Here is a 22,416-nt window from a genome sequence, read left to right as displayed (position 1 = left end):
GGGGTTAGTGTTGGGGTGGGGGTTAGCGTTGAGGTTGGGGGTTAGTGTTGGGGTTGGGGTTAGTAATGGGGTTAGTGTTGGGGTTGGGGTTAGTAATGGGGTTAGTGTTGGGGTGGGGGTTAGCGTTGGTGTTGGGGTTAGTGTTGGGGTTGGGGTTAGTAATGGGGTTAGTGTTGGGGTGGGGGTTAGCGTTGAGGTTGGGGTTAGTAATGGGGTTAGTGTTGGGGTGGGGGTTAGCGTTGAGGTTGGGGGTTAGTGTTGGGGTTGGGGTTAGTAATGGGGTTAGTGTTGGGGTTGGGGTTAGTAATGGGGTTAGTGTTGGGGTTGGGGTTAGTAATGGGGTTAGTGTTGGGGTGGGGGTTAGCGTTGGTGTTGGGGTTAGTGTTGGGGTTGGGGTTAGTGTTGGAGTTAGTGTTGGGGTTGGGGTGGGGGTTGGGGTTATAAAACTATTTCCTATAAATGTCTGCTTGTTCTCAAAATCCACAACAAACAAAAAAAACAATGGATGACAAAAAACGTGACGCTTATTTTTAACTATTACAGCTCTGGCCAATAATTTCACCAAGAATTATAGGATTGAGGCATAATAATTAAAATATAAAAAAATAAATAAAAAATTAAAATTAAAATAAAAAAAAAAGCTATGCGAACATAATTCTGCGTTTCTCGCTGTGTGATTGAGAGACACGGACTTCTGAACAGGGATCAACTGAATTCTTAAAAGGAGACGAGAAAGGTCAGGGTGAAACACCGAAAGCCACAAGCCCAAGATATAATGAACTCAGAGGAACTGAAGGTTTCATTTTAGGCACCTCTGCTTGGCTTCAGGCTGTGCTGAAGCGATTTATTACCACTGCAGTATATATTTTTTTGTCACTGGGCACTAGCACAAAAACAGATAGAGGGGATAAGGAGCGATTTCACTGCCGATAACAGGGAGGGCAATCAGACTCCTGTTCCACAGCAGTGTGATCCATTCCAGGTTTTACTACCAGCTTGATCAGCCCCACAGTGTGTCTAGCTAACAAGCTCAGGTGTGTCTGGTTATTAAACTCCTAGTGAAACCAGGACTGGATCACACTGCTGTGCAGCGGGAGTCTGATTCCCAGCCCTGGATGTGTTAAAATCAACAGAAGGTCAAAGGAGTGCTGACCATCTTTAAAATCCATTCTCTCACCTCTTATTAGCTTTATTAACATGATCACCGGCCCCTCCCTTTAAAGGAGCGCTGACCATCTTTAAAATCCATTCTCTCACCTCTTATTAGCTTTATTAACAGGATCACCGGCCCCTCCCTTTAAAGGAGCGCTGACCATCTCTAAAATCCATTCGCTCGCCTCTTATTAGCTTTATTAACATGATCACTGGCCCCTCCCTTCAAAGGAGCGCTGACCATCTTTAAAATCCATTCTCTCACCTCTTATTAGCTTTATTAACATGATCACCGGTCCCTCCCTTTAAAGGAGCGCTGACCGTCTTTAAAATCCATTCTCTCACCTCTTATTAGCTTTATTAACATGATCACTGACCCCTCCCTTTAAAGGAGCGCTGGCCATCTTTAAAATCCATTCTCTCATCTCTTATTAGCTTTATTAACATGATCACTGGCCCCTCCCTTTAAAGGAGCGCTGACCGTCTTTAAAATCCATTCACTCGCCTCTTATTAGCTTTATTAACATGATCACCGACCCCTCCCTTTAAAGGAGCGCTGACCATCTTTAAAATCCATTCTCTCACCTCTTATTAGCTTTATTAACAAGATCACCGGCCCCTCCCTTTAAAGGAGCGCTGACCATCTTTAAAATCCATTCTCTCACCTCTTATTAGCTTTATTAACATGATCACCGGCCCCTCCCTTTAAAGGAGCGCTGACCATCTCTAAAATCCATTCGCTCGCCTCTTATTAGCTTTATTAACATGATCACCGGCCCCTCCCTTTAAAGGAGCGCTGACCATCTTTAAAATCCATTCTCTCGCCTCTTATTAGCTTTATTAACATGATCACCGGCCCCTCCCTTTAAAGGAGCGCTGACCATCTCTAAAATCCATTCGCTCGCCTCTTATTAGCTTTATTAACATGATCACCGGCCCCTCCCTTTAAAGGAGCGCTGACCATCTCTAAAATCCATTCGCTCGCCTCTTATTAGCTTTATTAACATGATCACCGGCCCCTCCCTTTAAAGGAGCGCTGACCATCTCTAAAATCCATTCGCTCGCCTCTTATTAGCTTTATTAACATGATCACCGGCCCCTCCCTTTAAAGGAGCGCTGACCATCTTTAAAATCCATTCGCTCGCCTCTTATTAGCTTTATTAACATGATCACCGGCCCCTCCCTCTAAAGGAGCGCTGACCATCTTTAAAATCCATTCTCTCACCTCTTATTAGCTTTATTAACATGATCACCGGCCCCTCCCTTTAAAGGAGCGCTGACCATCTTTAAAATCCATTCTCTCACCTCTTATTAGCTTTATTAACATGATCACCGGCCCCTCCCTCTAAAGGAGCGCTGACCATCTTTAAAATCCATTCTCTCACCTCTTATTAGCTTTATTAACATGTGCATTTACACATAATGACAATGACAAATGACTGGGTAGAGCATTTTTCCTCTATTTCTAATGGTGACAATATTCACCAGTCCTTTCCCAGAAACCTGCTAAAATGTAATCACCCTGCATTGATCATATTTGGGGTACCAGAGCATTTGTGGGAGAGACAGTTCATTAAAACTGTTCATTATTTATTTAGCGTCCGCTCTGAGCTCCCCTGGCCAGTAGGGGTCACTGCAGCGCGATGAGGAGAGACTGTCCTGCCCGGTTTTGCCTCCCTAACCTGCGATGTTCCCTTCAGAGTCCTGCGCTTCCCTGACTGTGTGACTCCCCCTGCACACCACACAGGTGAGATCTCTTGCATATTCTTAAAGAAGCGTTTCTATTCAGAGATGCCAAGATATTTTGCGAGTACTCTGAGTGAAATTGTCCGGCAACAGAACTCCCCGTCCCCAGCTGTGCTGCTGTCCTAGAAACAGGAGAATATTTCGGGGGACCGTCCTACTTGCGGGACGTCCCGCACGTTAAAATATTTTGCATCTTTTTAAAGAGATGATTATCTCTTCAGAGAGACTCGTAAGCGAGGGATCTGAGTGAGGAGTTATGGGCAATGCAATCCTCACCCCTAGGCTTGCAGGAAAGCATTTGTTGTTGTCATAATTTGTACTGTGTAGCTGTTAATTTTTCTATCCTGGTTAAATAAGGACATTTGAAAATTTGAATTTTTAACTAGAAATGGAAGTTTTTAAATAGTGGCCATTGAATGTATCACATGATGTCACACATACACACAGACACACAGACACAGACACACAGACACACACACACACACAGACACAAAGACACACACACAGACACACACACAGACACACACACAGACACACACACACAGACAGACACAGACACAAAGACACAGACACACACACACAGACACAGGCACACACACACACAGACAAAGACACAAAGACTCACACACAGACACACACAGACACAAAGACACAGACACACACACACACACACAGACAAAGACACAGACACACACACACACACAGACACAGACACAAAGACACAGACACACACACACAGACACACAGACACAAAGACACAGACACACACACACAAAGGCACAGACACACAGACACACAGACACAGACACAAAGACACAGACACACACACACAGACACACACACAGGCACACACACACACACACAAAGGCACAGACACAAAGACACAGACACACACACAGACACAGACACACACACAAAGACACAGACACACAGACAAAGACACAGACACACACACAGACACAGACACAGACACACAGACACACACACACACAGACACACACACACACAGACACACACACACACAGACACACACAGACAAAGCTAGTTAACTAGTTGTGAAGTTAAACTAGTAACTAGACTCGAATCTCGACACTTAACTCAGAATTCGAGGAACACAAATTCTCCCGGATGCAGCCCTAAGACACACACACACACACAAAAAAAAATCAAACAGGAAAAAAAAAGGAAAAATTAAAAACGTAAAAAAAGGAGAAAAGAAACATTAAAATAAATAAAATAAATAAATAAATAAAGCCAAAAATGAAAAACTTTAAAAACTAAAACCAAACTGACTTCAAAACCAAACAATACATCTGAAAGGAATGAAAAAAAAAAATATTAACACCACAAAACGCGATGATTATTATTATTATTATTATTATTATTATTATTATTATTATTATTATTATTCATTTTTCATTTTCAGTTCCTTTTTGAAAAGTTGAACATTTGTGTTACTAAACCAAATCTTGAGATCGTTTAAGACAGCCGACCGTGGACCGGAGCTTCCAGCGGGGGGGGGGGGGCTGCTCACAATTGGCAGAGCGCCGCCCGGGGGTGGGTTTAGTTCGGCCAGGGTGTCCTCGGCTCACCAGCGCCCCCCTGTGGTCTGGCCGGGCGCCTGCGGGCTTGCCTGTAAGCTGCCCCAGAGCTGCGTTGTCCTCCGACGCTGTAGCTCTGAGGCGGCTGCACGGTGAGTCTGCAGCGTGTAAAGAAGCAGGCGGCTGACGGCACACGCTTCGGAGGACAGCGTGCGTTCATCTTCACCCCTCCAGGGGGTGCTAGCGGTGAGCCGGGCTTGCGAATTGGGGAGGAAATGGGGTAAAATATATATATATATATATATATATATATATATATATATATATATATATATATATATATATATATATAGAAGTTAATTAAAGACTGGATGAATGCTTTCAGTGAGTGGGATCAGTGGAACGGAGGTGGATGGTCACTTACTCTCGTCAGGGTTAGGAGCTGCCAGGATAGCACTGTGCTGTTTTTTCACCTGCTCCACGTCCTCGGACAGCTTCTCTATACATCCTCTGATCTCCTCCACCTGCAAACAGCAAGCACGTGTTATAGAAGGCTGTGTGGTCTGGTGGTTAAAGAAAAGGGCTTGTAACCAGGAGGTCCCCGGGTTCAAATCCCAGCTCACTCGCTGTGTAACCCTGAGCAAGTCACTTCACCTCCTTGCTCTCCGTCTTTCGGGGTGAGACGTAGTTGTAAGTGACTCTGCAGCTGATGCATAGTTCACACACCCTAGTCTCTGTAAGTCGCCTTGGATAAAGGCGTCTGCTAAATAAACAAATAATAATAATAATAATAATAATATTACAGCAAGTAATCAATATATTGATCATGCCTCCAATTACTGATAATTGATCGTCCGGTCCTTAAATGTCCTGAGCTTCGATTACACTCTGAATCGTCCAGTTAAAGCTCTCCCTTTGTAAAGCACAGAGAGGTCTGGTAAAGCATAGGGAAGCATTGTAAAGCACAGAGAGGTCTGGTAAAGCACAGGGAAGCATTGTAAAGCACAGAGAGGTCTGGTAAAGCATAGGGAAGCATTGTAAAGCAGAGAGGTCTGGTAAAGCATAGGGAAGCATTGTAAAGCACAGAGAGGTCTGGTAAAGCATAGGGAAGCATTGTAAAGCACAGAGAGGTCTGGTAAAGCATAGGGAAGCATTGTAAAGCACAGAGAGGGATGGTAAAGCATAGGGAAGCATTGTAAAGCACAGAGAGGTCTGGTAAAGCATAGGGAAGCATTGTAAAGCACAGAGAGGTCTGGTAAAGCATAGGGAAGCATTGTAAAGCACAGAGAGGTCTGGTAAAGCACAGGGAAGCATTGTAAAGCACAGAGAGGGATGGTAAGTGACACCATTTCCCAGCAGGATGATAAGAAAATCCCATTCAGGTAAGATTTAAGGTTTAATCTGTGCTGTTGAAACCCTTTCGAAATGTAACAAAAGGTACATTTTTTATGTACAGTTATGCAGTTACTGAAAAATGTAATCAGATTACAGTAACACATTACACACTGAGAAATGTAATCGGATTACAGTGATTGAAAAAATGTCATCACTGGAAAGTGCAATCAGATGACAGCAACGCATTCTGCGCGTGTCAGAAATCTTACCTGTTCGAAAAACTCATCCATGAAATGATCTCGATCGACGTGAACCACCTCTTCATCATCGTCGCTGTCTTTAGTCTGAAACGAAAGAGAGACGTCACATTGCTTTCTAGGAGAGCTTCTAGGAGAGCTTCTCTTTCGTTCCTAAAGGGAGGTGGGGGGGGGGGGGGGGGGGGGGGGGTCCAGCGATTAGAGAAAAGGGGGTCTTGATACCAGGAGGTTCAAATCCCGGCTCAGCCACTGACTCCCTGTGTGTGTGTGTGTGTGTGCGTGTGTGTGTGTGTGTGTGTGTGTGACCCTGAGCGAGTCACTTCACCTCCTTGTGCTCCGTCCTTCGGATGAGACGTCAAACAAACGAGCTCCTATTGGAACTGACTCTGCAGCAGCCACTGACTCCCTGTGTGTGTGTGTGTGTGTGCGTGTGCGTGTGTGTGTGTGTGTGTGTGTGACCCCGAGCAAGTCACTGAACCTCCTTGTGCTCCGTCCTTCGGATGAGACGTCAAACAAACGAGCTCCTATTGGAAGTGACTCTGCAGCAGGTGGAGAGACACAGACAGAGAGAAAGAGAAAGAAAGAACAAAAGAGTCACAGAGGGAGGGAGAGAGAGACACACACCAGACAGAGACAAACAGACAGAGAAAGAAAGAATGAGAGTCAGAGGGAGGGAGAGAGAGAGAGAGAGAGAGCTCATTTATAGATGCTCGCATGCTACAGACACACAGGGACACGCACACGAATAGAAAGAGAAAGAAAGGAAAAGAAAGAATGAAAGAAAGAGAGAAAGAAAAAGGAGAGAAATAAAGAGAAAGAGAGAAACAAAGAAGGAAAGAGAAGGAAAGAAAAAGAGAAAGAACTAGAGAGAGAGATGTGTGTGTGTGTATATATATATATATAATATATGCATGCATGGAATAGCCTACCAGATGAAGTAATAGGATCTAAAACACTGGGAATTTAAAAAGATTTAAAATTAGCCTCCCCCCCTCACCCCCCGTTAGGAGAGACTGGTGCTCCCACATGGCACCAGCCTGGATGGGCCGAACGACCTTTTCTCGTTCCCAAACTTTTCTCCAGTTCTTCTGCAAAACAGAAAACCGACGGGCCGTACGCATGCCTGCAGCCAGCCTGTTTGCTCTATGCTGTCCCCGGTCGCCCAGATTCAAGGTGAACTCGCTCTCAGTGACGTCAAGTCACTCTGGCATCAGGTTTCGTCTGCTTCTCGCTACCAGCAGGCAAACACGAGGCCAGCTACCCTTCAAGCACTCTGCAGCTACAGCAAAAACAGACAGTGTCGTCATCTGTGTACACAGCTCCGGCAAAAAGTATTGCATCCTCACCCTCTCTATAGAATGAACTCCCTCAGCTTCATAGAGTCCAATGAAAGCTGCTGAATAATGTTCCCTTGTTAACATATTGAATTCCACCCCCTCTATATAGAATGAACTCCCTCAGCTTCATAGAGTCCAATGAAAGCTGCTGAATAATGTTCCCTTGTTAACATATTGAATTGCACCCCCTCTATATAGAATGAACTCCCTCAGCTTCATAGAGTCCAATGAAAGCTGCTGAATAATGTTCCCTTGTTAACATATTGAATTGCACACCCTCTATATAGAATGAACTCCCTCAGCTTCATAGAGTCCAGTGAAAGCTGCTGAATAATGTTCCCTTGTTAACATATTGAATTGCACACCCTCTATATAGAATGAACTCCCTCAGCTTCATAGAGTCCAGTGAAAGCTGCTGAATAATGTTCCCTTGTTAACATATTGAATTGCACACCCTCTATATAGAATGAACTCCCTCAGCTTCATAGAGTCCAATGAAAGCTGCTGAATAATGTTCCCTTGTTAACATATTGAATTGCACCCCCTCTATATAGAATGAACTCCCTCAGCTTCATAGAGTCCAATGAAAGCTGCTGAATAATGCTGAAAAATATGATTTTGTGGAAATGGTTTACCTATTGAGTATTGAGTCAGGACACCACATGGCTCCCCAGCAGAGCAATGCGTTTGTAACGAGTTGGGTGTGTACAGCCCTGTACTCCGCACAGCTTAGCGACTGTGATTATTATTATTATTATTATTATTATTATTATTATTATTATTTATTTCTTAGCAGACGCCCTTATCCAGGGCGACTTACAATTGTTACAAGATATCACATTATTTTTACATACAATTACCCATTTATACAGTTGGGTTTTTACTGGAGCAATCTAGGTAAAGTACCTTGCTCAGGGGTACAGCAGCAGTGTCCCCCCTACCTGGGATTGAACCCACGACCCTCCGGTCAAGAGTCCAGAGCCCCTAACCACTACTCCACACTGCTGCCCTGATTGATAGCCAGAGCCACATTATTGTGTACATTTTAAGACAAAGGAAATCCCAAACCAAGGATGCTTCACTGACTGCTTTTGACAGGACTAGGAAACGCCTTTATTTTAGAGGAAAAAATAAAAAAAAATATTTTTGTTATTCCTGTAAATCCACTTACTGTTAGGAAGGGTGGTTCTGTCAAGTTACTGTAATGCTGTTGTTTTTCAACATCTATTCAAATAGTATTTGGTGTGAGAGCCACAAATGCCCGAGGGATAGCAATGCAAATATTTGAAACATTGAATATCCGTCTTTGCACAGGAAACTAAACTGAATTCTGCAAACGTTTTTAAAAAAACTGTCATCCTTATAAATGTTTACCACTGTAATTTTGAAGTTTTCCCCCCAGTTACACTAACCATGGTTTGCAATGTTTTTTTTATATGCTTTACCAGACCTCTCTGTGCTTTACAATGCTTCCCTATGCTTTACCACACCTCTCTGTGCTTTACAATGCTTCCCTATACTTTACCAGACCTCTCTGTGCTTTACAATGCTTCCCTATGCTTTACCAGACCTCTCTGTGCTTTACAATGCATCCCTATGCTTTACCAGACCTCTCTGTGCTTTACAATGCTTCCCTATGCTTTACCAGACCTCTCTGTGCTTTACAATGCTTCCCTATGCTTTACCATCCCTCTCTGTGCTTTACAATGCTTCCCTATGCTTTACCAGACCTCTCTGTGCTTTACAATGCTTCCCTATGCTTTACCAGACCTCTCTGTGCTTTACAATGCTTCCCTATGCTTTACCAGACCTCTCTGTGCTTTACAATGCTTCCCTATGCTTTACCAGACCTCTCTGTGCTTTACAATGCTTCCCTATGCTTTACCACACCTCTCTGTGCTTTACAATGCTTCCCTATGCTTTACCAGACCTCTCTGTGCTTTACAATGCTTCTCTATGCTTTACCAGACCTCTCTGTGCTTTACAATGCTTCCCTATGCTTTACCAGACCTCTGTGTGCTTTACAATGCTTCCCTATGCTTTACCAGACCTCTCTGTGCTTTACAATGCTTCCCTATGCTTTACCAGACCTCTCTGTGCTTTACAATGCTTCCCTATGCTTTACCAGACCTCTCTGTGCTTTACAATGCTTCCCTATGCTTTACCAGACCTCTCTGTGCTTTACAATGCTTCCCTATGCTTTACCAGACCTCTGTGTGCTTTACAATGCTTCCCTATGCTTTACCATCCCTCTCTGTGCTTTACAATGCTTCCCTATGCTTTACCAGACCTCTCTGTGCTTTACAATGCTTCCCTATGCTTTACCAGACCTCTCTGTGCTTTACAATGCTTCCCTATGCTTTACCAGACCTCTCTGTGCTTTACAATGCTTCCCTATGCTTTACCACACCTCTCTGTGCTTTACAATGCTTCCCTATGCTTTACCACACCTCTCTGTGCTTTACAATGTTTCCCTATGCTTTACCAGACCTCTCTGTGCTTTACAATGCTTCCCTATGCTTTACCAGACCTCTCTGTGCTTTACAATGCTTCCCTATGCTTTACCAGACCTCTCTGTGCTTTACAATGCTTCCCTATGCTTTACCATCCCTCTCTGTGCTTTACAATGCTTCCCTATGCTTTACCAGACCTCTCTGTGCTTTACAATGCTTCCCTATGCTTTACCAGACCTCTCTGTGATTTACAATGCTTCCCTATGCTTTACCATCCCTCTCTGTGCTTTACAATGCTTCCCTATGCTTTACCAGACCTCTCTGTGCTTTACAATGCTTCCCTATGCTTTACCAGACCTCTCTGTGCTTTACAATGCTTCCCTATGCTTTACCAGACCTCTCTGTGCTTTACAATGCTTCCCTATGCTTTACCACACCTCTCTGTGCTTTACAATGCTTCCCTATGCTTTACCACACCTCTCTGTGCTTTACAATGTTTCCCTATGCTTTACCAGACCTCTCTGTGCTTTACAATGCTTCCCTATGCTTTACCAGACCTCTCTGTGCTTTACAATGCTTCCCTATGCTTTACCAGACCTCTCTGTGCTTTACAATGCTTCCCTATGCTTTACCACACCTCTCTGTGCTTTACAATGCTTCCCTATGCTTTACCACACCTCTCTGTGCTTTACAATGTTTCCCTATGCTTTACCAGACCTCTCTGTGCTTTACAATGCTTCCCTATGCTTTACCAGACCTCTCTGTGCTTTACAATGCTTCCCTATGCTTTACCAGACCTCTCTGTGCTTTACAATGCTTCCCTATGCTTTACAATGCTGTCACTTTGTTTTACCATGAAATCTAACATAAATACTGCTATTATGGCTTCCGGTAGACTTTTTGCAATGTCGTTTTTGTCGTTTCTTTGATGATGATGCTCCGGCCATAGCTGTTTTTTACATCATGAACGGGATTGAGTTACAGTTTCTAACATGTAATATTATATGTTTAAGATTTTACTCAAGAGTATTTCTTTACTCTCTAAATAGGCTAATCGGCAAATATAAAAGCAACACATGTTTTTATTTTATTTTTTTGTTTTATTTTAAGCAACAGCAAAAGTGGACTGCTGGCCCATCTCCAAAGTATTATATATCAAATCCAGTAGCTGATGCCAGTATTTGAAAAAAAATAATAAAAAAAAAATACGGGAAATTGGGATTCAAAATAAAAGGCTGTATTTCAATTCCTTTTTAAAATCCATCCCCACTTTCCGTTTGCTTTTAATCCATCCCCAAAAACACCGTTGAGATTCACATTGTGCCGGAGCAGCGTTCTGTTAAAATGATCTTCTCACAGCGACAGCTAATGACTTCCATTGAACACAACGGTATCAGAAAAGGGTTGGGGTTGGGCTGAGGGTTAGAGATATGGTTAGGGGTTAGTCTTGGGGTTGGGGGTTGGGGTTAGTGTTGGGGTTGGCGTTAGGGGGTGGGGTTGTGATTAGGGGTTGGGGTTAGTGTTGGGGTTTGGGTTAGGGGATGGGGTTGGAGTTAGGAGTTAGTGTTGGGTTTGGGGGTTGGGGTTAGTGTTGGGGTTGGGGTTGGGGTTGGGGTTAGGAGATGGGGTTAGAAGGTTGGGGGTTGGGGTTAGTGTTGGGGTTGGGGTTAGGGGTTGGGGTTAGTGTTGGGGTTAGTGTTGGGGTTAGGGGTTGGGGTTAGTGTTGGGGTTGGGGTTAGGAGATGGGGTTAGGGGTTGGGGGTTGGGGTTAGTGTTAGCGTAGGGGATGGGGATGGGGATGGGGTTGTGGTTGGGGGTTTGGGATGTGAGTTGGGGTTAGTGTTGGGGCTGGGGTTTGGGTTAGTGTTGGGGTTAGGGGATGGGGTTGTGGTTGTGGTTTGTGTTGTGGTTATGGTTGGTGTTGGGGGTACGGGTTAGGGGGTGGGGTTGTGATTAGGGGTTGGGGTTAGTGTTGGGGTTTGGGTTAGGGGATGGGGATGGGGTTGGAGTTAGGGGTTAGTGTTGGGGTTAGGGGTTGGGGTTAGTGTTGGGGTTGGGGTTAGGGGTTGGGGGTTGGGGTTAGTGTTGGGGTTGGGGTTAGGAGATGGGGTTAGGGGTTGGGGTTAGTGTTAGGGTAGGGGATGGGGTTGTGGTTGGGGGTTTGGGATGTGAGTTGGGGTTAGTGTTGGGGCTGGGGTTTGGGTTAGTGTTGGGGTTAGGGGATGTGGTTGTGGTTAGGGGTTGGGATTGGGGTTGGGGGATCGGATTGGGGTTGGGGTGAGGGTTAGAGTTATGGTTAGGGGTTGGGGGTTAGGGTCAAGGGTAGGATTAAGGTTGGGATAGGGGTGGGTTAGGGTTAGAGTTGTGTTTAAGGTTTGGGGTTGGGGTTAGTGTTGGGGTTGGGGTTAGGGGATGGGGGTTGGGGTTAGTGTTGGGGTTGGGCTGAGGGTTAGAGTTATGGTTAGGGGTTGGGGGTTAGGGTCAAGGGTAGAGTTATGGTTAGGGGTTGGGGTTTGGGTTAGGATTAGGGTTGGGGTTGGGCTGAAGGTTACAGTTATGGTTAGGGGTTTGGGGTGAGGGTTAAGGTTAGGATTAGGGTAGGGGTGGGTTAATGTTAGGGGTTAGAGGTTGAGGGTAGGGTTATATCATGCAAATAGATTTCTACATTAAGTACATTGTAACTATGCCAAATAACCCTGTAATGATGTATAAACCCACAGGTATTTACTAATTAACTACAATGTCAATACACAGTAATTAAAGACACTAAGGGATAGTGTTAACAACGTCATGCTTTTAATTAAAAAAAAAAGTTTGATATAACACCAATGTAACAGATTCCTGGAAGTGTTTTGTGAGCTGAAATCGCGTAAGCATTCAAAGTCCTCCATATTCAGCCTTCCCTTTCAGGATCCAGAAATAGACCAGCCAGGCTCCAGTCTCCATGAAAACGGTGATGTCATTTATTTACTGAAATCCACACTGCAGCCCAGCGCTTTCTTTATCTAACCACTGAGCTCCTCAAACCCCACTGCCTCCCACACTGCAGCCCAGCGCTTTCTTTAACCACTGAGCTCCTCAAATCCCACTGCCTCCCACACTGCAGCCCAGCGCTTTCTTTATCTAACCACTGAGCTCCTCAAACCCCCCTGCCTTCCACACTGCAGCCCAGCGCTTTCTTTAACCACTGAGCTCCTCAAACCCCACTGCCTTCCACACTGCAGCCCAGCGCTTTCTTTAACCACTGAGCTCCTCAAATCCCACTGCCTTCCACACTGCAGCCCAGCGCTTTCTTTAACCACTGAGCTCCTCAAATCCCACTGCCTTCCACACTGCAGCCCAGCGCTTTCTTTATCTAACCACTGAGCTCCTCAAATCCCACTGCCTCCCACACTGCAGCCCAGCGCTTTCTTTCTCTAACCACTGAGCTACTCAAACCCCCCTGCATTCCACACTGCAGCCCAGCGCTTTCTTTATCTAACCACTGAGCTCCTCACACCCCACTGCCTCCCACACTGCAGCCCAGCGCTTTCTTTCTCTAACCAGAGCTCCTCAAACCCCACTGCCTTCCACACTGCAGCCCAGCGCTTTCTTTCTCTAACCACTGAGCTCCTCAAACCCCACTGCCTTCCACACTGCAGCCCAGCGCTTTCTTTAACCACTGAGCTCCTCAAACCCCACTGCCTTCCACACTGCAGCCCAGCGCTTTCTTTCTCTAACCACTGAGCTCCTCAAACCCCACTGCCTTCCACACTGCAGCCCAGCGCTTTCTTTAACCACTGAGCTCCTCAAACCCCACTGCCTCCCACACTGCAGCCCACTGCTGGCTTTCTTTCTGTCTTTATCTGACCCCTACACTCCGCCAGTCTCGTCCCTCATTGATAAACGGCACTTTAATATTTAATATCCCGTTCCGTGACATTCAGAAATTAATCTCCCGTGACGATAAACGCGGAGGAGACAGATGACGCGCGCATGCCCAGACAGTGATATCGAGATCGTGTTTTTTTTTACATTTACAGGTATGAATTGTGAATTCAAATACAGTACGGGAACACATTACGGCAACGGACTGGGGGGGGGGTCTCTGAATAGATGATCTCTCTCTTAAAAAAAAATAAAAGAAAACGTGCAAAACGTAACGGTCCGCGGAAATGTTTTCCGTGTTGCTCTTGTTTATGGGCTGGGGGTTAGAGTGTGATTTTGTTGTTCTCAGTGGATAATAAACAGGAAAAAACACACCCCGCAGTCTCATTTCTCCCACACTTGTCCTTACTGCACCCTAAACTAAGTCTCTCCCGTCCCAACTCTTCCCTCCAGCGATCTCTGACATTGAGCTGGAGTGCTGACGTCACACGACACAGACCCAAGGCGCCCCCCCCCAACCCCTGCCCCCCCCGCCTTCATCTCTTAAAGGGCCAGTGTATCATTTCCATTCTCCCTGCTTGTTGTGTAACGTCTGTGTTCCCTTATCTGCGCTTTCTCGTTACAGTTCGATAAACGGTTTCAAGAGTAACGCTTACAATGCTCTACAAATTGTTTCCAATGACAAACGGTTGCCCTGGCACTGTCAAATGCTCTAAAAACGCAGTCACATTATTATTATTATTATTATTATTATTATTTATTATTATTTATTATTATTTATTTCTTAGCTGACGCCCTTATCCAGGGCGACTTACACTTGTTACAAGATATCACATTGTTTTTACATACAATTAGCCATTTATACAGTTGGGTTTTTACTGGAGCAATCTAGGTAAAGTACCTTGCTCAGGGGTACAGCAGCAGTGTCCCCCCCACCTGGGATTGAACCCACGACCCTCCATGGTTCTCTGGTGCTGTAAAATGCTCAGACAATGTCCTTGGTGCGGTCAAATGCTCTAAACCAGGGGTGGGCAATCCTGGTCCTGGAGGGCCGGTGTCCCTCCTGGCTTTTGTTCCAACTGTGCTCTAAATTACTTAATTAGACCAATAATTGGTAATAATCAGTACAATTAAGTAATTTAGAGCACAGTTGGAACAAAAGCCAGGAGGGACACCGGCCCTCCAGGACCAGGATTGCCCACCCCTGCTCTAAACCCACTTAGAATCAGACTACTTATGTTGAAATATACAAATTCCACCCCCTCCCCCGACACACACACACACACACACACACACACACACACACACACACAAGATATCACGAAATCTTGTAACACCTTTGCAACAAAAGCGGACCTAACGAGAACGCTGCCCGAAAGAGAGCGGTCAGCCAATCAGAATCCACACACCTGCGCTCTGAGCCAATCGGAACGTTCCAGCAGATCAAAGGGTGGGCGGGTCGGAATGCTGCCCTGTGATTGGCTCCCGGAGCTCCGAGTCATCCAAAAAACTTATTTATTTTTTTCTAAGACAGTGGACGAGGGGGGAATGCGTTAAGATTCTGCATCAAACCAGAGAAAAGCGTTGCAACAGAAGCTCAAAACGACGGAGCTGTAACTGTGGCCGCTTCAAGATTAGCTTTCCTGTGTTTTATTTTATTTTTAAAACATTACCCCCCCTCCCCCCCCCCCCCACCGACCGACCGGTAGACGTTATTAAAAGTTTAAAACTCTCTTCAGAAATGCTACAGTCATACAAATAAGTGGCACTGACTGCTATAACAGAGTACCGATTAATACTGCGCGTCTATTGCAATAATAGTATCTTAATTTAACATGCGCTCGATTTCACATGAGAAAACAGGACGCTTGCTGGTCCAGCGGTTGGAGAAACGGGTTTCTTCATAACCAGGACGGAGGTTCAAATCCCGGCTCAGCCACTGACTCCCTGTGTGTGTGTGACCCTGAGCGAGTCACTTCACCTCCTTGTGCTCCGTCCTTCAGGATGAGACGTCAAACAAACGAGCTCCTATTGGAAGTGACTCTGCAGCAGCAGCAGCAGCAGTTGTTGATGATGCAGAGTTCACCCCCCTAGTCTCTGCAAGTCGCTCTGGATAAAAGCGTCTGCTAAACGATTAATTAATAATAATAATAATAATAATAATAATAACATTGCATTGCCATTGAAGATCATGTAGGGTATAGTCAGCACACTGTGGTCCCATTCTACCAGCCTCACCCCATTGCAGCTGCCCTATACTTGTGCTACCATCGCCCCTCAGTGTAATACAGAACCATTATTGCCATTGCAGTGCCACTGTCTGTCTGCACTGCCATTGAAGATCATGTAGGGTATAGTCAGCACACTGTGGTCCCATTCTACCAGCCTCACCCCATTGCAGCTGCCCTATACTTGTGCTACCATCGCCCCTCAGTGTAATACAGAACCATTATTGCCATTGCAGTGCCACTGTCTGTCTGCACTGCCATTGAAGATCATGTAGGGTATAGTCAGCACACTGTGGTCCCATTCTACCAGCCTCACCCCATTGCAGCTGCCCTATACTTGTGCTACCATCGCCCCTCAGTGTAATACAGAACCATTATTGCCATTGCAGTGCCACTGTCTGTCTGCACTGCCATTGAAGATCATGTAGGGTATAGTCAGCACACTGTGGTCCCATTCTACCAGCCTCACCCCATTGCAGCTGCCCTATACTTGTGCTACCATCGCCCCTCAGTGTAATACAGAACCATTATTGCCATTGCAGTGCCACTGTCTGTCTGCATTGCCATTGAAGATCACCTGGTGCTATGACATCACCAGGAATGAGGTCATTGTGTCCCGTGGGTTTTGTAAACACACGCATACTGGAGAGTCAGCCATGGCGAGGGGGGAGGGGGGAGGGGGGGGGGTCCTGTAAGGCATGAGATCGCGTGATCGCTTGAGGGTTTGTGTACGTACAGCTCTGTTCCAAAGGGCAGCTGCAATTAACTGCAATTAACTGCACATCTTTGTCTCAATTATTTTTTTTTTTTTGGTAAAAATGAACAATATTCTTACTGCTGTGTTTATTTATTTATTTTTTTTAAAGATCTGAGAAGATACGGTAAGTGGACACACACGCACGAACACACGCATGCATGCACGCACACACACACACACACACATATATTCTAATAATCATGAAACTCCACAGAATTTTTCTATAATTACAAGTCTTGATTAACAACACTTTTACTTTTAAAAAAAAAACATTTTCTTTCATATATATATATATATATATATATATATATATATATATATATATATATATACACACATATTATTATTATTATTATTATTATTATTATTATTATTATTATTATGTGTGAGAGTGGTTGTGTGTGTGCGTGTGTGTGTGTGTCTGTGTGTGTGCGTGTGTGTGTGGTTGTGTGTGTGCGTGCGTGTGTGTGTGTGTGCGTGCGTGTGTGTGTCAGTCAGCTGTTAGGGAATGAGCAGCACAGAGGTGGGGGAGGGAGGGAGGGGGGGGAGGGAGGGAGGGAGGGAGGGAATGAGGGGGAGGGGAGAGCTGCTTTCTACATGGCTAATATGTTTTCTCTTCCCTGTATTATTCCCTACTCTGTGTGTGCTCTATTCATTACAGTATGTACCTATTTTACAGAGCCCCCTTTCTCTTAGGGGGGTGAGGGAGGGAGGGAGCAGTCTCCGTGCCTCAAGCCTGACCTGGACTGGAGGGAGCCCCCTTTCTCTTAGGGGGGTGAGGGAGGGAGGGAGGGAGCAGTTCAGTCTCTGTGCCTCAAGCCTGCCCTGGACTGGAGGGAGCCCCCTTTCTCTTTGAATAGGTTTTATTTAACCTTACTTCCCAAAATACCAAAAGACCAAGTTTTTTGCATTCCTGAGCTCTCAATTACTTCACCAGACCCTTCACTGAACTGATCGTTTGCTTAATTAGACCCCTTTGTAATTGTTTTCAGCTCTTAATAAACAGATTTCAAGTCAGCCGTAACATTTTCCTAACTTGAAATCTGTAAACTGTTTATTAAGAGCTGAAAACGATTACAAAGGGGTCTAATTAAGCAAACGATCAGTTCAGTGAAGGGTCTGGTTTAGTAATTGAGAGCTCAGTGGGAAAAAGGAATCGCTGAGCCAGATGACATTGAAGAATCACTGGCATAGTCTATTTTGTTTGCTCCAGTACTAGAGCCAGACCCTTCATTAGGGGATTCAGCTGGGTGCAACAATGCAGGGAAAAAAGCTGCCATTACTCAGTCGAAATTAGCAGCGGTTTTGCTGAGATCACCTGCTTTTATTCATCAATAATCCTGATCAATAATTAATACCCGGCTCGGATCAGGAGAGCCTGTGAATAAAACAGAGTGACGCGAAAGGAGGCTGAAGATTAGGAAAGGCTAAAATCCTTATATATATATAGATAGAGAGGTGTGGTAAAGCATAGGGAAGCATTGTAAAGCACAGAGAGGTCTGGTAAAGCATAGGGAAGCATTGTAAAGCACAGAGAGGTCTGGTAAAACATAGGGAAGCATTGTAAAGCACAGAGAGGTGTGGTAAAGCATAGGAAAGCATTGTAAAGCACAGAGAGGTCTGGTAAAGCATAGGGAAGCATTGTAAAGCACAGAGAGGTCTGGTAAAGCATAGGGAAGCATTGTAAAGCACAGAGAGGTCTGGTAAAGCATAGGGAAGCATTGTAAAGCACAGAGAGGTCTGGTAAAGCATAGGGAAGCATTGTAAAGCACAGAGAGGTCTGGTAAAGCATAGGGAAGCATTGTAAAGCACAGAGAGGTCTGGTAAAGCATAGGGAAGCATTGTAAAGCACAGAGAGGTCTGGTAAAGCATAGGGAAGCATTGTAAAGCACAGAGAGGTCTGGTAAAGCATAGGGAAGCATTGTAAAGCACAGAGAGGTCTGGTAAAGCATAGAGAAGCATTGTAAAGCACAGAGAGGTCTGGTAAAGCATAGGGAAGCATTGTAAAGCACAGAGAGGTGTGGTAAAGCATAGGGAAGCATTGTAAAGCACAGAGAGGTCTGGTAAAGCACAGGGAAGCATTGTAAAGCACAGAGAGGTCTGGTAAAGCATAGGGAAGCATTGCAAAGCCCTGACAAAAAGAAAGTGAGGGATTCATATACCTTGTAACGTTAAAAAAGCTGAAACAAGATATTTTTTATCTCCGAGGTCCAAAGCCAGTTGGCATTCATGAGCGCGATTTCTCGTTGTTTTGCGACAAGTGTTCACGGTGAGTAACAAACGAATTATCGGATTACTTTGGCACTGTTTCTAGAAAGCTATTTTGTAAATTTCCAGATAACTTTATCGCTGTGCTGGGCTTGGCAAACACTTCTCGGAGGAGGAGTTTGTTTTTTCTACAGTAAAACAAAAAAAAGTGCGTTTTAAAAAATAAATAAATAAATAAACTGCCTCCTGTGGTCACAGAGCCAGTATTTTACAAGATTTTGAAAACCTGGTGAGATTTCAAATAAATACCAAGGGTTTTTTTTTTCAATGAATTCCAATAAGATGCTGCTGGGTCATGTATTAGATTTGAATTTTTTAACAGGCAGATAGGCAGGCAGGCAGACAGACAGACAGACAGACAGACAGACAGACAGACAGACAGACAGACAGGCAGGCAGGCAGACAGACAGACAGACAGACAGACAGGCAGACAGACAGACAGACAGACAGACAGACAGACAGGCAGACAGACAGGCAGACAGACAGACAGACACACAGGCAGGCAGACAGACAGACAGGCAGACAGACAGACAGACAGGCAGACACACAGGCAGACAGACAGACAGACAGACAGACAGGCAGACAGACAGACAGACAGACAGGCAGCCAGACAGGCAGACAGGCAGACAGGCAGACAGGCAGACAGACAGACAGACAGGCAGACAGGCAGACAGACAGACAGACAGACACACAGGCAGGCAGACAGACAGACAGGCAGACAGACAGACAGACAGGCAGACACACAGGCAGACAGACAGACAGGCAGACACACAGGCAGACAGACAGACAGACAGACAGACAGGCAGACAGACAGACAGACACACAGGCAGACAGACAGGCAGGCAGACAGACAGACAGGCAGACACACAGGCAGACAGACAGACAGACAGGCAGACAGACAGACAGACACACAGGCAGACAGACAGACAGACACACAGGCAGACAGACAGACAGACACACAGGCAGACAGACACACAGGCAGGCAGACAGGCAGACAGACAGACAGACACACAGGCAGACAGATACACAGGCAGACAGCCAGACAGACAGCTAGCCAGCCAGTCTCCCTCCACATACCCCCAGATTCTGACTGGTATTAAAGAAATGGTCATTAGAAATGATACATGTTCAAACGTTCCACGCACAGTGTTAATGGAGTAATGAAGAGAGCAGGGAAAGATAATGGATTTCAAAGCCAGTGGGACACTTGCAACGTGCTGAACCCAGTCAATGAATCTGTTTCTTTTATTACATCAAGTAGACAACCATTGAAGAACACAAGCTGTTAACACTGAAATCTCAAGGACCGAATTTCTAAAATCCATTCTCTCGCCTCTTATTAGCTTTATTAACATGATCACCGGCCCCTCCCTTTAAAGGAGCGCTGACCATCTTTAAAATCCATTCTCTCGCCTCTTATTAGCTTTATTAACATGATCGCCGGTCCCTCCCTTTAAAGGAGCGCTGACCGTCTTTAAAATCCATTCTCTCACCTCTTATTAGCTTTATTAACACGATCACCGGCCCCTCCCTTTAAAGGAGCGCTGACCATCTTTAAAATCCATTCTCTCACCTCTTATTAGCTTTATTAACAACACATGGGAACATGTAACACAGTAAAATAAAATGGTCCTTATGTATTAGTATTTATTTCTTAGCAGACGTCCTTATCCAGGGTGACTTACAATTGTTACAAGATATCACATTATTTTTTACATACAATTCCCCATTTATACAGTTGGGTTTTTACTGGAGCAATCTAGGTAAAGTACCTTGCTCAAGGGTACAGCAGCAGTGTCCCCCCCACCAGGGATTGAACCCACGACCCTCCGGTCAAGAGTCCAGAGCCCTAACCACTACTCCACACTACCCTTTAATAGGCAAGCTAAGTCACATGACTCTTGTCTCCCAGATTCATGCAGTCAGTCAGTCCTCTCGACAATGGAAAGCGCATGAGGGACTTCTGCTGTTATAAATATTTAAGAAGGTTAAAACAATGCTGACGAAGACGACAGAGACAGACATTGACTATGACTGTGGACACCAGGGCAAAACGAAGCCACTGAGACAGACACCCACACACAGACAGGGCAGTAAAGTTCGGACAAGATGGCGGAAACTGTGTGTAATAGGGAAGAGAGCTCCACTCTCAACACTGCAGAGCTGTATAGAGGTCTATAGCAGAGAGAGCTCCCCTCTCAACACTGCAGAGCTGTATAGAGGTCTATAGGAAAGAGAGCTCCCCTCTCAACACTGCAGAGCTGTATAGAGGTCTATAGGAAAGAGATCTCAACACTGCAGAGCTGTATAGAGGTCTATAGGAAAGAGAGCTCCACTCTCAACACTGTAGAGCTGTATAGAGGTCTATAGGAAAGAGAGCTCCCCTCTCAACACTGCAGAGCTGTATAGAGGTCTATAGGAAAGAGAACTCCCCTCTCAACACTGCAGAGCTGTATAGAGGTCTATAGGAAAGAGATCTCAACACTGCAGAGCTGTATAGAGGTCTATAGGAAAGAGAACTCAACACTGCAGAGCTGTATAGAGGTCTATAGGAAAGAGAACTCAACACTGCAGAGCTGTATAGAGGTCTATAGGAAAGAGAACTCAACACTGCAGAGCTGTATAGAGGTCTATAGGAAAGAGAGCTCCCCTCTCAACACTGCAGAGCTGTATAGAGGTCTATAGGAAAGAGATCTCAACACTGCAGAGCTGTATAGAGGTCTATAGGAACGAGAGCTCCCCTCTCAACACTGCAGAGCTGTATAGAGGTCTATAGGAAAGAGATCTCAACACTGCAGAGCTGTATAGAGGTCTATAGGAAAGAGATCTCAACACTGCAGAGCTGTATAGAGGTCTATAGGAAAGAGAGCTCCCCTCTCAACACTGCAGAGCTGTATAGAGGTCTATAGGAAAGAGAGCTCCCCTCTCAACACTGCAGAGCTGTATAGAGGTCTATAGGAAAGAGAGCTCCACTCTCAACACTGCAGAGCTGTATAGAGGTCTATAGGAAAGAGAGCTCCCCTCTCAACACTGCAGAGCTGTATAGAGGTCTATAGGAAAGAGAGCTCCCCTCTCAACACTGCAGAGCTGTATAGAGGTCTATAGGAAAGAGAACTCAACACTGCAGAGCTGTATAGAGGTCTATAGGAAAGAGAACTCAACACTGCAGAGCTGTATAGAGGTCTATAGGAAAGAGAACTCAACACTGCAGAGCTGTATAGAGGTCTATAGGAAAGAGAGCTCCCCTCTCAACACTGCAGAGCTGTATAGAGGTCTATAGGAAAGAGATCTCAACACTGCAGAGCTGTATAGAGGTCTATAGGAACGAGAGCTCCCCTCTCAACACTGCAGAGCTGTATAGAGGTCTATAGGAAAGAGATCTCAACACTGCAGAGCTGTATAGAGGTCTATAGGAAAGAGATCTCAACACTGCAGAGCTGTATAGAGGTATATAGGAAAGAGAGCTCCCCTCTCA

At 45.2% G+C, this 22,416-nt stretch overlaps 1 protein-coding gene across 1 annotated transcript in view; it reads right to left on the bottom strand.

The window, feature by feature from the left end:
* Positions 1 to 22,416, bottom strand: part of stx1b (syntaxin 1B) — a 37,593-nt gene that overhangs the window by 11,070 nt on the left and 4,107 nt on the right. The window contains exons 2-3 of the mRNA XM_059016971.1: positions 6,044 to 6,118; positions 4,864 to 4,963 (exon numbers count right to left, since the gene is read on the bottom strand). Of these exons, the coding sequence (XP_058872954.1) occupies positions 4,864 to 4,963; positions 6,044 to 6,118 (175 nt within the window). The remainder of the gene's footprint in view (positions 1 to 4,863; positions 4,964 to 6,043; positions 6,119 to 22,416) is intronic.

This window comes from Acipenser ruthenus, chromosome 54 (genome assembly GCF_902713425.1).
Source record: "Acipenser ruthenus chromosome 54, fAciRut3.2 maternal haplotype, whole genome shotgun sequence".
NCBI lineage: Eukaryota > Metazoa > Chordata > Actinopteri > Acipenseriformes > Acipenseridae > Acipenser > Acipenser ruthenus.
The sequence above is the reverse complement of the archived record's forward strand: the minus strand, read 5'-3'. Positions and strand labels throughout refer to the sequence as shown.